The sequence below is a fragment of the Rhodamnia argentea genome, chromosome 8, assembly GCF_020921035.1.
Source record: "Rhodamnia argentea isolate NSW1041297 chromosome 8, ASM2092103v1, whole genome shotgun sequence".
Taxonomy (NCBI): Eukaryota; Viridiplantae; Streptophyta; class Magnoliopsida; order Myrtales; family Myrtaceae; genus Rhodamnia; species Rhodamnia argentea.
In genome coordinates this window covers 28,155,672-28,172,523 of record NC_063157.1, presented here as the reverse complement: position 1 = coordinate 28,172,523, position 16,852 = coordinate 28,155,672, and the positions used below count along the sequence as shown (strand labels likewise).

Here is a 16,852-nt window from a genome sequence, read left to right as displayed (position 1 = left end):
TAATCCTTTGTAAATTTAGAAGTATCCCAAACCCTCACAGTGCCTGGGGGCCTTAGACAAGGCCTCGCTGGCAATCAGATTTGGCCTCATCTATGGCTAAATCTAGCCTCGTCGATGGCCTCTATGAGGAAAGGGTATTTATAGAAGGGAATTGCTACTCTTAACAAATCGACAGTATTGTCATTATTTCCGATCATACGATTTTTAAATTAATGAGCGCTTTATGTAAAACACGCTGTGATGGTGTGTGGATCTACGGTAAAAAATAACCGATAGTATTATCGGACTGTCATGAAAGAATTTTTCTTTATAGAATTATGAAAGTTTAACAAGGATAAAATTAAAAGAAAAAACAATATATTGTGAATTTCACATTGTCAATGTTTATCACGTTCTTGTAGTGTTTTGAATCAATTCTTTTTTCGTGCCACAATGTTTTTCCAAAAACTAGAGTTTTTAGTTGTGGCCTCAGTTACAACTTATACATGCGTCATCCATGACGACAAATCTACAAGTGCCAAATTGGATTCCACCTTCAACTTGGCTTTTCCCTTTCAACGACAAGATAGATAGCTATTGTAATCGAGGCAAGGATACATGCGTCATCCATGATGTCAAATCCAGAAATGCTAAAATGTCACTTTGAATATTATAATTATTTTTCTAAAATCTCTACGTTCCAAGACTTCTGAACAGACGCTCATGTCATCACTTTCCATCGACCACTGAGTGTCATAATATGTTAAAAAAGTTCATCCAAAAGCCAAAAATCTAATTTGACATAACATTTATAATAAACATTTTTAAAAAGTTACCGTACCTAAATTATCGATTGAAAAGTTTATAAAATCGAATATGTCACTCAAGAGTATTGTACATAAACTATGAGCCTCATGTGATTATAAAAAGTTATGGTAATGAAGGAAGCACCGTTCCAATCCAAAAATTAAAAATTAAATGGGCACCGTATAAAAAATGTGACAATTGTAGTGTCCTTAAAGCGACAGCACACATTCTAAATCTATGTCGCAGTCATCCTGCCCTTGTCTTGACAAGATCACTCGAATTCCCTATCTAGCGGTCTCGTGTTTTCTTTCCACTGCCTAGATATAACCGTAACATGGATGGCTAAGGGAGAAGAAACAAGAGAGAGATTTGACATAAGTACGGACAATATGCAGAGATCCATCAAAGTTCTGATGTTGCCATGGCTTGCTCATGGTCACATATCACCATTTCTAGAGCTAGCAAAGAGGCTCTCCACGAGAAACTTCCACGTTTACCTGTGTTCCACTCCTGTAAATCTTAGCTCCATCAAACCCAAGATTTCCGAGAAACATTCTTCCTCCATTGAGCTCGTCGAGCTTCACCTCCCATCTCTGCCTGACCTCCCTCCCCATTACCACACAACCAAAGGCTTGCCTCCCCACCTCATGAAAACCCTCCAAGTGGCCTTTGACATGGCGAGGCCCGGCTTCTCTGACATTGTCAATAGCATCGGCCCCGATCTGCTCCTCTACGAAGTTCTCCAACCGTGGGCGCCGGAGGTAGCGAAATCTCACGGCTTGCCGGCGGTCTGCTTTTCCATTATCGGTGCGGCACTGCTTTCGTTTATTCTCCATGTGCTCAAGAACACCTGCAACGAGTTCCCGTTTGAGGCAATTTTCCTCCACGATTACGAGCTTGCGAAAATCATTAAGGCGGCGGAAGACGCCCAGGACGGCGGGAAGGATGGGGCTCCACGGAGTGTTGAGAGGTCCTCCAACTTCATCTTGTTGAAGACCTTTAGACAGCTGGAAGGGAAGTACATGGATTATCTCTCAAGTTTCTCGGGGAAGAAAGTGGTGCCTGTTGGTCCACTTGTGGAAGAGCCTAGCAACACAGAAGATGGAGACAACATCATTGAGTGGCTTGACAAGAGAGAAAAATCATCTACTGTTTTATTGTCATTTGGCACTGAATATTTTCTCACCGAGAAAGAAAGAGAAGAGATTGCTTCTGGATTGGAGCTTAGCAATGTCAACTTCCTTTGGGTCATTAGGTTTCCAGTAGGAGAGAGCATGGAGCTTGAAGAGGCATTGCCCGAGGGGTTCTTGGAAAGAGTTAGAGGTAGGGGTCTGGTGATAGATGGATGGGCACCACAAGGAAAGATTCTGGAGCATCCAAGTACTGGTGGGTTCGTGAGTCATTGCGGATGGGGCTCTGTCATGGAGAGCATGAAGTCCGGGGTCCCGATCATCGCGATGCCGATGCAATTCGATCAGCCGATGAACACCCGGATGGTTGGCGAGGTCGGGGTCAGATTGGAGGTGAAGAGAAATGAGAGCGGAGATCTTGAGAGACTGGAGATAGCGAAGGTGATCAGAGATGTGGTGGTGGAGAAAGCAGGAGAGGGTGTGAGGAAGAAGGCAAAAGAAATGAGTGACAGCATTAGGAAGAAAGGAGAGGGAGAGTTAGAGGAAGTGGCTGATGCATTGGTCCAACTTTGTGTGGGGTATAAAGATTAATTGACTTGGCGCTAATTACATTTCTTGAAATAGTTGCATTCTATAAGATCCTGCATTGATCCAACTTCGATTATATCATTGATTAACTTGTCCTAAAACCATAATTATTAAGCAACGTTCAGGATGAATACAGAATGTCAAGATAATATAAGTTATTGTCTATCTATTCAACTTTTGATGTAGTGTTCTAATGGGATATATTCGATAAATGATATGTTCGATAAAGTCGAATACAACCTAGCTAAATCAAGGAGATGCAAAAATTTGACCTTTTCAACTCCAGATTTGACGGCAGTCTATTTGGCTGTCCTTTCGAGGCAAGATCCCTAAGAGAGATTGACAGATTGCTATCTGTTGATATCTAAATTTTGACGACCCATTTAGACATTCATTGCATAAAAAATTAGGAATAGACCCCAACCCCAAACAAAAATTAAATTGCATTTGCATGTTTAGAACATTTTAATTGGACCGGTGCTAATGAACTTACGCGGAGGGGTCTTGAACTTAATTAAAGTTGCATGTTGCTTGGCCGAGAATCACCTGTAAAATATATGTGATGTTCTGGACAAAGCAAGCAAGAAAAGCCTTAAAAAAAAAAGGACCAATTCTTGTGGTGAGAAAGGCACGCAAAAAAAGGAAATGAGAGGCATGAACAGAACCTAAAGGGAAATGCTTTAGAACTATGAATTATCTCGAATTTTATATTAATTTCTTACTATCTATGAATTATTGCAATTTTTAGATGTGACAGTTTTTCGGAATAAGCTATTTTTTGGACATAAAGAGGTGTATCGGAAAAAAAAAATGCTTTTAGGACACGAAAAAATGTGTTCTTTTCTTATTTATTTATTCAACAATTCTGTTCATTATCATAAATCAACTTCCATTTTCGTTTTTTTCTCAAAGTAATACAAGTCTTGAAGAAATATGAGAATTGCTATCTGCTATTTTCATTTAAAACTTTGTTGTACCTTAAGGACATTTGCCGAAAATCATTAGTAACGTTGTGGGGCAAATAAATCGCTAACGAGAGTATGGTCACGCTTCAAATTCTATTTTATACCATTCCAAACCATATTTTCCAATAACAACTCGGCCGCCGCGATATCGCTCCTGCCTCCACCTCGCAGACATACCCGACGGGCTGCTCCCTTGCCGCAAGGACGCTTGCCATTCCGCGAATCCTCATCGGGTGAGCATCTGTCCTGCTCGTGCGACTCCACACCGCTACTCTCGCCGACGAGCCTTTCATTGTATTACCACGATACCGCAAATCCAACCGAGTCCAATCTGACCTGCCCCCAGCACCGAGAGACCATCCATCGTGGCTTGCTTCGAGCTTCACCGTGCCGCGACGAGACTGCTCGATCTTCGCTCCGGCCCCCTTGGCCCCAGCTCTGCTCTCCCGACGACCTTGCTTTGTTGTTCACGATCGTCGTCGTCGTTGTTGGGCCTGCAGTTGCCATAACTCGCCAAGCCGATCTCCGTTTCTCTGTGTTTTGCAGGTCTTTGTCAAGTCTCGAACAAACCGAGCTTTGTTGAGCCTATCCAACAAGTTTGACAATCCTTGCCGGCTACCGCGCCACCTCTAGTCATTCCCGTAGAGCCTGACTGACCGAGAAGAGCCGCAGCTTCAGCGCTCGGTCCACCCTCGTTCTTCTCTCTTCTTTGGCCGGGAGCGCCTGAAGAGCTTGAACCTTCACTAAGCCTCATCCGTTCGCCTCAGCTCCGTTCGTAGACGACCTTAGGTGCTTCAAACGTCGACTCGTCGACCCATCCCGGGTCCAATGCTGCAGATAAACCAGGTGAGTTCATCTTCCCCGATCTGCCCTGTTTTAGTGAGAAGGAAGGCTGAGACGGGTTTGCATTACCCATGTGAGAAGGAAGGCTGAGTTCATCTTCCCCGATCTTCCCCATCCCGCGTGAGCCTATGCTCCCTGAGCCAATCCATGCTAGGCTGTGACATGCCGTTGTGACAATATAAGATCTCAATTATATCATCTCGAAGATGTTTATTGATAATCCGATCATTCCACATGAAATACTTCCTCATAACTTGAGCTGTGTGACATCATCTCAGCTCCTCTATATCGTATGAGCCTTGTTTACTGGATTCAATCTTGTGTAACTTATTTCAACATCATTTGAGCTCTTCTATATAGTATGAGTCTTATTTACTAGATTCAATCATGTGTAACTTATCTCAAACACATTAGGACAATTTGCAAAGCAAGTATTTCATTGGATTAACTCAAATATGAGAGAATATGTATTGTTTTGTCAATTTCAAAATCAATTAGGGTTCTTTCTCAACACATATAAATCTGAATATTGTATCTAAAGTACTCCTCAGAGCTTGTGCTCATGCGTTAGTGTTTGAGCTTGACTTACAAGATCAAGTATCACCAAATCATTCCTTAACCTTTGAATGTATAAAGAGAAATCTGTAAAAAAGTATTTCATCGTATTAATTCAGATCTTAGATATCTTGGATTGTTTTATTAACATCAAAATCAAATAAGGATTTTTCTCAATAGAATATAGCATGAGTATAGACAACGTTATTATTATCCTATTCGGTTTTTCCAGGTAGACTTCCGAAGAGATGTTAGACAAAGCCGAACATAGCATAGGTTAAAAATTGACCACAAGGTTGTAAGATCTTTTGAAGCTCGGATTTGATGATGTGGTATATAGATAGAGATGGCAATACTGCCCCCTCCCACAAGGAGCCACTCCACCTTGGGCTTTTAGTACGTGTGATTATTTGCATATTCTCGTAAATTTCAATTTGTATGTACAATTATTTCATTTATGTGACTCGAAGTAAAAAATGAAGTCTTTGTAATTAATTGTTGAGTGATCAATTTTAAAGATTTGTATGATGTAATACTACCAAATGCATGTCCCTTTTTTTTAGGGGCAGAATGTTTATTTCACTCTTCCGTTCTGTCCCGCTTGGTGCTTTTGCCCCTTTACCATACCAGCAGCGCATACCCAAGAGCGGGAGTCGGATTTCCGACACCGATATTGTACTCGTCAAACCAGAGGATGTACTTGGGGGGTTAAATTACTAACCAGAGGCCATGTGTGGAATAATTTTCATTCCAAGTTCGGAAGCTAACAGTTTTTGACCATGTATAGGAAGTATTCTTTTTCTTTAGCTTTTTAATCTATAAACGCAATTGGAAAGGTTTTGTTGATTTCGACAACATTGAACAAGAATGGTATGACATTCCGCTGGTAAAATTAAGGTCTAGCAATAAACGTCGGATTATAAGTTGTGACTACAAATGTCCTCAAGGCTGGCAAAATCTCATTATATTGGAAATGAGGCACACAAAAATTGATGAGACTCTCCCAAAAGCTTAATCTTTACACTTGTAGAAACTCACACCAACATGAGAAAATAAATGGGGTAAATAACATAATTGTAATAAAAAAGTTCTTATATAATAGCAAGATTTCGTACACGCGATATGGGCGTGTTAGATATTTAAAATCTGGTGTGATTGGCTGTATGCTTTAGTAATAACATGTATACATGGGGATTCTTCATTTTCATTCTTTGAGTGAATTATGAAGGCAAAACGTTTGCTCCACCTCCTAATTTTTCTCAACCTCTATAGTCTTGAGATTATGGGGTTATGACCAAACTGCAAAGGTCACCATCAGACACAATTTTACATTGGAGGGCATAGTAGTAATTTAGGAGGTGGACATCTAAATCTCAATGTTTGTTGGCTTTATTCGTCGCAGTATAGGAAGGTAACTCGTTTGTACTTTTATAGTGCCTTAAAAACATGAACGATTTTTTTTTTTTCAAAACAAATACTTAAGCTTCATTTATTTTGTGAAAAATAAATTATCTTAAACTATTTTCTCAAAGATGATTATTTGCGTTGCTTAAATTAATTAGCTAGTGAGAAATGTTTATAATATTGACAATAATTAATGTCTAAATATTTTCATGGACGATAAGAATATTTTTTATTTATTCAATTTTTGTAAGCCATACAAGAAATTGTTTTTAGAAAAATACAGTGTATTTATTTTCATTTGTATGAAACAAATGAAACCTTGAGTTTGTAAAATTTTTAGTACCAAAATTTTCTTTTCGTGCAGACAAATTCAAACCATGCTTGGGGCGCGCAAGATAACCATTCAATCTCTCTATTTCTATTTCAAACATGTTTGTGGAAGAGGTTTGGAATAAAAATTCATTTGGTAATACAATTCTATTTTTCTGTTTCTGGAATATATTTTTGCGCCAGAAATAGATTTGAAAGAGAAATGAGAAATAACCTATCAAAGCTCTTCATTTTTTTCTCAAGTCCTCATCGCACTCTCGCTATCGCCTTTCCTTTATCGGTCACCGTCCACCACCGTCAACCCCACCGTCGACCTTTGCTGGCTGCCCTCGCCCGTCTCTAGCCGTCGTCAACCCCCTCGGTGACAACTACTGCCGCCATCGCTGCCGCAACCACCACCGATCGTCGTCACCGCAACCACCGCCGTGGCCACCATTGTTGATCGCCACCACCCACCACCGTGACCACTATCAACCTCCACCAACCACCGCCCCCACCGCTACCAACCATTGCCGCCCCCCGCTGCCAACCACCGCCCTCCACCGCCCCAAACCATCACCCGCCATCACCCACCGCCGACCTTCATTGGGTGCCACCGCCCACCATCACCGAGGCGTCGTAACCACCGCCGTCACCGGAATAAAAAATAAAACAAAATATTTTTTATTTTTAAATAGTAAATAATATTTTCTAATAATAAAACATTATTTTAAAAAAAATTTAAAGATAAAAATAAAGTTTTCATAGTAGATTTGTGTTAATAATATTTCAGAAGTAGAAATTTTCAATCGTTATCAAACGAACTTTTGATCTAGAAACAAAAATTTCATATCGTTATCAAACATATTTTTTTGCTCAAAAACTTATCCAGAAACTCGAAATAGAAAAATTTATTTTTGATTAGAAATTGATTTAAAAAATAGAATGATTATTATGCGCTCCAGTAAATGTATATGTTTCAGCAAGCCTTGATCCTTCTTCCCGCACATTGATGGTAATTGGTTGAACCTGTCAACAATGAGAAGCACTTTTGACAAAAGACAAAATAATAATAACAATGAGAAGCACTTTTGAACGAGTCGTGTCACATATACCAGAAGCTCCTAAGAGGCAAGTCGCCGTGATTAAGTCCAATCTCACGTCTTTAGCGCTGACTTAGATTTATCTACCATTCTTCCTTAAAGCTAAGCTTATCGAAAAATAAATGACTTAAAAAATATTTTGATAAAAGTAATTAATTATGTTGCTTAACTAATCAACTAAAGAAAAATATTTTTAACGTGAACAATAATATATGTCTAAATATTTAAACATTTTCGTGAACTATAGAAATATTTTTCATTTATTTATTTTGCTAAGCGACATAAGTTATCGTTTGTCAATTTTTTTCCCAATCATTCAATTTTTGAGAAATAAATGAGGCCTAAGAGTGCATTTGTTTGGAGGAAAACTTTACGAAAAAGAAAAATGCTTTTCGATAAATTATTTTTTAGAATGGCTACTTTTCCTTTATTTAGTGCTATTTGATCGAAAATGTTTTATGATGTTTGGATCTCATTAGGAAAATGATTTCAATCTCATAACTTTATCTTGGCAAAAGAAAATTCAAATTTTTTAAATTTATTTTTATTTTATTTTTCTCTTTTTCCTTCTTGATAGTCGCCGACCGGCCACACAAGATCGAGCTTTCCCTTTTCCGTTAACTAAGTTATTTTTGGCAAATCAAACAGATAAAAATCCAAAAAAATAATTTTCTAAAAATATTTTCACTCAAACAAACACACCCAATAATCATTATATTCCATGTGTATCCCATCAAATCAATGTGCGTGTCGAAATCATTGAATATCATATAAATGCCGTCTCCCGTCACATGACATGAAGGAAGAATAAAAACTTTGAAATGTCATATTTCTCATGGAATCACAAGCGACGATCACATCACCACCGCCTATGCCATTTACGTAAATGCCAAAAGAGTCTTGATTTGATCAAACACGCCATTTCTTGTACAAATAGCTATTTGAAATGAAAATGGTTCGAAGGCTTAGAGCGAACATTAATTGGCTAAGAGAGTCGCACGGATGGCTACGACCAGAAGAACCATTAGAGTTCTCATGCTTCCATGGCTTGCTCATGGTCACATAGGTCCATTTCTGGAGCTAGCCAAAAAGCTCTCGAAGAGGAACTTCCACATCTTCCAGTGTTCAAGTCCTATCAACCTTAGTTCCATCGAAATCCCCGATGAATATTGCTCCACCATTGAGGTGGTGGAGCTCCATGTCCCATTTTTGCTTGGTCTCCCTCCTCAATACCACACAACTAGGGGCTTACCGCCTAACCTCATGCCGAAATTGAAGGCAGCCTACAACATGGCAGGCCCCAACCTCTACGACATCATTGCTGATTGCGGACCTAATTTGCTTATCTTCGATTTTCTCCTCCCCGTGGGCGCTCGAGTTGCGAGGCCGCACGGCTTCCCAGATGTCAACTTCTCAAATGTGGCGGCCGGGACGAGTTCTTGCGTACTCCACTCCATCAAGAGGGCGGGTGATGAGTATCCTTTCAAAGTGATTCGTCTTCAGGATCATTGGATGGGAAAGTATAGGAACCAAGTAGAACAAGCATCGGAGAGTGACATGAGTGACATGGAAAGGGTGGCGCGATGCATTGGCCAATCTTTGAGCCTGATCTTCTTGAAGACCTTTAGGGAATTGGAAGGCAAATACATTGACCACCTAAGTGATCTTTTGGGGGAGAAAGCCGTGCCCGTCGGCCCACCGGTTCACGACCCTGTCCAAAAGGATAGAATCACGTAATTGAGTGGCTCAATCAAAAGGAAGGATGGTTGACCATATTCGTGTCATTCGGCACAGAGTACTTCCTCACGGAGAAGCAAAGAGAAGAGATAGCATATGGGTTGGAGCTTAGCAATGTCAACTTCATTTGGGTGGTTAAGGGTGGGTTTGGTTCAGTATTCCCAATGGGCTTTTAGTCCCCAAAGCTCATTGGAAGAATGCTGAAGTATTTGGTTCAATTTTAAGCCAGCATTTGACTAAATGCTAGCCTTGGGAAAGCTGAAAACCCAATGCTAATAGGGACCAACATTGGGCTTTCAGCATTTTGCCATATGCTAAGAGATTTTTTTTTTTTTTTTGCAAAATTAACCTTGTCAATTTCCTATATTTTTGATTTTGCTCCCCCTTTTTACTGTTCATCTTCTTCACTAGCCTGGCAATGGGCAATTTTTTTAATCAAAAATTTAAAAATTGCATTCAAAGCCCCTTTGGAATGTTGTTTCTACCAAACACCGTTCAACCCAAAATCCATTTTCAAATGAGATTTTGCCAAATGCAATTAGCATTTTCCTACACTTCTTTAGGTTGAAGGCATTTGCATTTTCCCAAAGCTCATTTTAAATGCTGAACCAAACTCATCCTAAGTTTTTTGTGGAAGAGCACATCAAGCTTGGAGAGGCACTTCCTAAGGGATTTCTTGGAAGGGTGAGAGATAGAGGACTGGTGATAGAGGGATGGGCACTGCAAGCTATGATTCTAGCACATCCAAGTGTTAGTGGATTTGTGAGTCACTATGGGTGGAGTTTGGTCATGGAGAGCATGTAGTTTGGAGTCCCGATCATCGCGATGCCAATGCATCTCGACCAGACGCTGAACGTGAGGGTCGTCGAGGACGTTGGTGTCGGATTGGAGGTGACTAGGAATGAGAGTGGAAAGCTGGAGAGAGAGGAGATTGCGAAGGTGGTCAAGGGTGTTGTGGTGGAGGAAGGTGGGGAGTGTGTGAGGAATAGGGTCAAAGAAGTGAGTATCGGCATTAGGAACAAAGGAGATGAAGAGATTGATCAAGTGGAGGACACGATTGTGAAGCTTTGTGGAATAGCGACGGGTAGCGGTTGAGTGTTCGTTTGAGTTTCTGTCTTGGGTTATTGGAGAGAAAGAGAGAGAGATTTTGTAATAAAAGATTGGATGGTAACTTTCACAATTGTTGATTATTTATGCTGAGGTCAAAATTATTCTTGAATGTTGTCTTGAGTTAATGTTACCGATGAACAAAACATCACCGCCCTCGCTTAGGCCGGCGAGGGTATACTCTCGCCTACGATTAGTCGTCAATAAAAAAAAATAAAGAAAAAAATACAAAAAACTACTTAAAAATATCCACAGCAACGCCGACTGTTTTATATAGGACGATCGGCGTCCACATCAGACTCAATTGGTATAAATGTAAAAGGTTTAAGACTAAATTACCTTAATTGAAATGTTTAGGACTGAATTGGTCCAATACAAAAGGTATTGCGTACTTTCCCTTGTATATAAGTGGTGCCACTTTATTTTTGCACAAGTCCATTCGGTGAGCGACGCGTGACCAAGAGGCCTGCATTGCAGATTTTTTCAGAATCTCTTTCTCACCCACCTTCTCTTTTTCATAAACATCCCTCCCTCTTTCTTGTCGCGGTTCTTTCTGATGACGTTGTTATCTTTCGTCGTTTAGAGTGCGTCATTGTCTTTTATTATCATGGCAACGAAATCGGAAAAAGTACACTAGAAGTGTCATAACTTTTGTACGGCGTTCACTTGAGTGCCATAACTTTTAAAACATTTACTTAAGTGCCATAATTTTTAAAAATCGTTCACTTGAGTGCCATATTGACGTGGACGCCGGAAAAGTTGACATGATACGTCGGAAAAGTTACTATAGTACTCAAGTGAACGATTTTGCTCCGATATAGCACTCAAGTAAATGATTTTTGAAAGTTATGGGACTTAAGTGAATGTTTTGAAAGGTATGGCACTTAAGTGAATGCCGTACACAAGTTATGACACTTCTAGTGTACTTTTTCCCAACGAAACCATTCTAAATGGCACCAAAAGGTTCGACAAAGAGAACAAACGGGGAAGTGACACTAAGCCCTTTAGACCTGCTTCTGCGCATGTTCATCAACACAAGGTTTCCGCTTCCGTCCTCCATCTCTCGGCCACGTTTCGTGCAGATACATCCTCATGCAAAGATAGCCTCTGAATCATTAAACGTTCCAGTTCTTTTATCTTCAAAAACCAACCCAGAAACATGGTGAACCAGAAAAAGCAAGAAATGAGCCGAGAGAGAGACTCATTTTTCGGTCAAGCAAGAAATGAGCCCTTTAGTTGTAACTCCAAGCTTTCAGAGTTTTATTTTTTTTCACTCATAACTCCAGGATTGGGTTTAATTCTCTTATGACATGCCCACCAAAGATCTCATTTGTAATTTGATAGCAACATTTGAAAGGGTTGTCACGGGTGGATACATACTAATTCCTCTCCAAAAGGGCTACTCTATAAAACACAGAATGGGCATAGGGATGCCCCGGTGAGCTCAAATTGCCGTGCGCAATATTGCGGGGAATACATTTCGAGTCCAGGCTTGAGTTTTCCTTTTGTTGACACTTTTAGGGGAAGGTTTACAGGAGTGAGAAGAGAGAGTTAAAATTTCGTTATTGTAATAAGAAACTCACAGCAACATGAGAAGATAAATAGGGCAAAGTAACGTAATTGTAATAAGAAAATTTCGTTCTTATATACTAGCAAGACTTTGTACACCCTATACAGGCATGTTAGATTTATACAATCTAGATGATTGACCGTATGCTTTGGTAATAATGTGTGTATATAGGATTCATCTTTTTCATTCTTTGAGTGAATTATGAAAGCAACAGATCTCCTCCACCTTTTTATTTATTTATTTATTTCTTTACCTCTATGGTATCATGGGGTTGTGACTGAACTGCAAAAGTCACCATCAGACATAATTTTACATTTGAGCTTATAGTTGAAATTTAGGAGGTGGACATCAAATTTTCAATGTTGGCTTTATACGTAATAGTGTAGGTAGGTAACCGGTTTGTACTTTTATAGTACCTAAATAACATGGATTTTAAAAAAGAAATTCTCACTTAGGCTTCGTTTCTTTTGCAGAAATAAATAATTAAAAAAATATTTTTCTAAAAATGATTTTTTTAACGGACAAAGAAATGATTTTTTGTGTCGCTTAAAATAATTATTCAATGAGAAATATTTTCATTACCGACAATAATTATTGTCTAAATATTTTCGTGGATAATAAAAATATTTTTCGTCCATTCGATTTTTGTTGGCCATACAAGAGATGATTTTGAGGAAAATACTTTTCAAATACTTCATTTTTCATGAAACAAATATAACCTCAAAATTGAAAGATTTTCAAAATCGGCTTTTTTCTTTTTGCACACACTAATCCAAACTATGGCTATGTTTGTTTGGGTGAAATTTTCATGATAAAGGAAAATACTTTTCCGAAAATCACTTTTCAGGAAAATGGTGAGTTCTTCTTTGTTTAGTGTTATGTGACTAAAAACTTTTTTTGGTGTTTGGATCTGATATGAAAATTGATTTAAATCTCATGAATTTATTTAAGGCAAAAAAAAATTGAAATTGAGGTTAATTTTTTCATCATCTTTTATTTGTTCATTTTGTTTTCTTTTCTTTTTTTTTTTTTTTTGCTTGCCGGTGGCCGGAGATCGGCCACGGGTGAGGGACAGCCCAACCAAGGCCAGCGACCTTGAGGCCTTGTCAGAGGTCGATGAGTCGCAGCGAGCAAGACCTCGCTGGTCATTGACCTTTGGTAAGCTCGAAGTTGGTCGATCTTGGGAGGCTCAAACTCGTTGGCCTTGGGCGAGCTATCCCTCACCTATGGCTGGCCACCAATAAGGGAAAATAAAAAGAAAGAAAAGAAAAGAAAAAGAGGAAAAAAAATTTAAAATTTAAAGAGGTCGAGATAAACAATTCCGGAAAGTTTTTTTCATCTTTTTAGATTTATGCGTTAACTTTTCGTTGATTGGAAATTGTATTTCATTGAGTAAGTGATTTTCGGCAAACCATACGCGTGAAAATCCAGAAAACTAATTTTCAAAAAATACTTTCACCTAAACAAGTACACCATATGCTTAGATATATATGTTTGAGCAAGCCTTGATCCTTCTTTCTGCACGTTGATGATAATTGGTTGAAGCTGTCAACAATGAGAAGCACTCTTGAACAAGACGTGTAACAAAAAATGATTCTCAACGCCGCTCCAAAAAGAAACATGTCGCTCTTCTGAGCGCAACTCATCTAGCTTATTTTTCGGGTGCAAGTAGCGTTGTTCTCACGATGTATATGACCCACCTCAACGGTATTGTTGGTTCAGATAGGTCCCACGCGAAACTCGTCACATGTACCTAAAGTTCCTAAGCGGCATGTCGCCGTGATTATGTCTAATCTCGCGTCTTTAGCGGTGGATTAGAATTTATCTACCATTCTTCTTTGACACAATCATTCAATTCCATGTGTAACCCATCAAGTCAAAGTGTGTGTGGAAATGATTGGATGACATATAAAGGCTGTCTTTTGTCACTTGTCATATTTCTCACGAAATCACTGGAGACGCTCAGATCACATCTCACCCGCGTATGCCATTACGTAAATGCCAATAGAGTCATGATTTTATAAAAAGGAGTCCTGATTTGATACCTCATATATATGGGGAAGGAGTAATATTAAAGAAAGAAGGAAGGAACCCATGGATAGAAGATCGAATATGCCATTTCTTCAATATATATCCATTTGAAATCAAAACGATCAGAAGCTTAGAGCGAAGAATAATTAGCTAAGAGAGTCGCACAGATGGCTACGACAAGAAGAACCATTAGGGTTCTCATGCTTCCATGGCTTGCTCATGGTCACATAGGTCCGTTCCTAGAGCTAGCCAAAATGCTCTCGAAAAGGAACGTCCTCGTCTTCCTTTGTTCAAGTCCTGTCAACCTTAGTTCCATCGAAATCAGTCATGAATATTGCTCCACCATTGAGCTGGTGGAGCTCCATGTCCCATCTTTGCCTGGTCTCCCTCCTCAATACCACACAACTAAGGGCTTACCGCCACACCTCATGCCGAAACTGAAGGAAGCCTTCGACATGGCAGGCCCCAACCTCTTTGATATCATCGCTGATTGCCGACCCGATTTGCTTATCTTCGATTTTCTCCTCCCGTGGGTGCCCAAAGTCGCGAGGTCGCATGGCATCCCGACGGTCAGCTTCTTGAGCATGGCAGCGGGGGCGAGTTCATATGTACTGCAATCCATCAAGAGGCCGGGCAAAGAATATCCTTTCAAGGCAATTCATCTTCAGGACCATTGGAGGGCAAAGTTAAAGAACCAAGTAGAACAAGCATCGGAGAATGGCATGAGCGACACGGAAAGGGCCGTGCGATCCATTGACCATTCGTTGGGCCTAATCTTTCTGAAGACCTCCAGGGAATTGGAGGGCAAATACATTGACTACTTAAGTGATCTTTTAGGGAAGAAAGTCGTGCCCGTTGGCCCACTAGTTCAAGACCTGGTCCGAAAGGATGGGAATCCCATAATTGAGTGGCTTAAACAAAAGGAAAGATCATCGACCATATTCGTGTCCTTCGGCACGGAGTACTTCCTCACGGAGAGAGAAAGAGAAGAGACAGCCTATGGGTTGGAACTTAGTAATGTCAACTTCATTTGGGTGGTTAAGTTTCCTAAGGAAGAGCACATCAAACTTGAAGAGGCACTTCCTAAGGGATTTCTTGGAAGGGTGAGAGATAGAGGACTAGTGATACAGGGGTGGGCACCGCAAGCTATGATTCTAGCACATCCAAGCATTGGTGGATTTGTCAGTCACTGTGGGTGGAGTTCGGTCATGGAGAGCATGAAGTTTGGAGTCCCGATCATCGCAATGCCGATGCATCTCGATCAGCCTCTCAACGCAAGGGTCGTTGAGGACCTTGGTGTCGGATTGGAGGTTTCGAGGAATGAGAGTGGAGAGCTAGAGAGAGAGGAGATTGCGAAGGTGATCAAGGGTGTTGTGGTGGAGGAAGGTGGGGAGTGTGTGAGGAATAAGGTTAAAGAAGTGAGTGTAGGCATTAGGAACAAAGGAGATGAAGAGATCGATGAAGTGGAGGATGAGATTGTGAGGCTTTGTGGAATAGCGATGGATAGCGGGTGACTGTTCGTTGAGTTTCTGTCGGGTCCTGTTATTGGATCACTTAGGTCATTAGATACAGAGAGAGTTGTAATAAAAGATTGCACGGTGGCTTTCGTTATTAATTATCAATACTAAGGTCAAAATCTTTCTTGAATGTTTCCTTGAGTGAATGTTACTATTAATGTGAAAATAATAGCTAAATTAAAATTGAGAAGAAGAAATCAATACACAAAGATTTATATGGAAATCCTTGTGGAAAAAATCACAGGGAGAGGATAAGCAAAATCCACTGTAAAATCAAGGATTACAAAAGGTGGCTCTCAAAAAAGCAAAAAGTCTCTTTCTTTGTTTGTTTCTTAACATAATAGCTTGAGAAAGAACAATATTTATGTTACTGTTCCATAACTTAACATTGACCCAAGCCCATAAAAAATTAAAGACATACTCAACAAATCTCCACCTTGGCTTGGATTCCTCAAATTGATATAAGTAATAAGCAATCTTCTTCTCCCACTAGAGTAAGACTCAGTTGCAGCAAACATTAACCAAATCCAAGCAATGCTTAAATTTAGCAATAGGCAAGGACTTCGTTAACATATCAGCTGAATTGTTTTCCGTACCAATCTTCAAGACCTTAACATAGCCGTTAGAAAGAATGTCTTGAATATAACGATATTGTCCATCAATGTCCTTTGTCCTCTCATGATACATTTGATCTTTTGGAAGATGTATAACACTTTGACAATCACAATGGATAATGGTTAACCATGATCTACATTGAGCTCCCTAAATAGGCCTCTTAAACACATGGCCTATTTAATCGCCTCTATAGTAGACAAAGCAACTATATGCTATAAAGTAGCTTTCCAACCGACTGGATAACTTCCAACAGTAAAGATGTACCCAATCAAAGACCTCTTATCAAGATAACAAGCATAATCATAATCAACATATCTTGTAAGAGTTTCACATGTTTTTCCAAGCTCTAAACCATAATCTGAAGTACCCTTTAAATATCTCAAAACCCACTTCACAGATTGCCATTGAACTTTGTCTGGACATGATAAATATCTACTAACCATGCTAACAACATGTGAGATATCGAATCGAGTGCAAATTATTGCATACATAAGGCTACCAACTGCACTAGATTATGGAATATATGATATCTATTGTATCTCCTCATCGGTTTGTGGACATAAACTAGCTGATAATCTAAAGTGAGTAGCAA

General features: G+C 39.7%; 2 protein-coding genes and 1 pseudogene across 2 annotated transcripts; all 3 read left to right on the top strand.

The window, feature by feature from the left end:
* Positions 1 to 1,146: 1,146 nt before the first annotated feature.
* LOC115738149 (beta-D-glucosyl crocetin beta-1,6-glucosyltransferase-like) lies at positions 1,147 to 2,539 on the top strand. Its single transcript, XM_030670680.2, has one exon. The coding sequence runs from the start codon at positions 1,176 to 1,178 to the stop codon at positions 2,505 to 2,507; it is 1,332 nt and encodes a 443-aa protein (XP_030526540.1). The 5' UTR covers positions 1,147 to 1,175; the 3' UTR covers positions 2,508 to 2,539.
* Positions 2,540 to 8,667: 6,128 nt separating this feature from the next.
* LOC115738150 lies at positions 8,668 to 10,706 on the top strand (annotated as a pseudogene).
* Positions 10,707 to 14,210: 3,504 nt separating this feature from the next.
* LOC115738151 (UDP-glucosyltransferase 29-like) lies at positions 14,211 to 15,642 on the top strand. The gene has a single exon (XM_030670682.2). It carries the CDS (start codon positions 14,296 to 14,298, stop codon positions 15,640 to 15,642), a length of 1,347 nt encoding a protein of 448 aa, XP_030526542.1. The 5' UTR covers positions 14,211 to 14,295.
* The last annotated feature ends 1,210 nt before the right edge of the window (positions 15,643 to 16,852 follow it).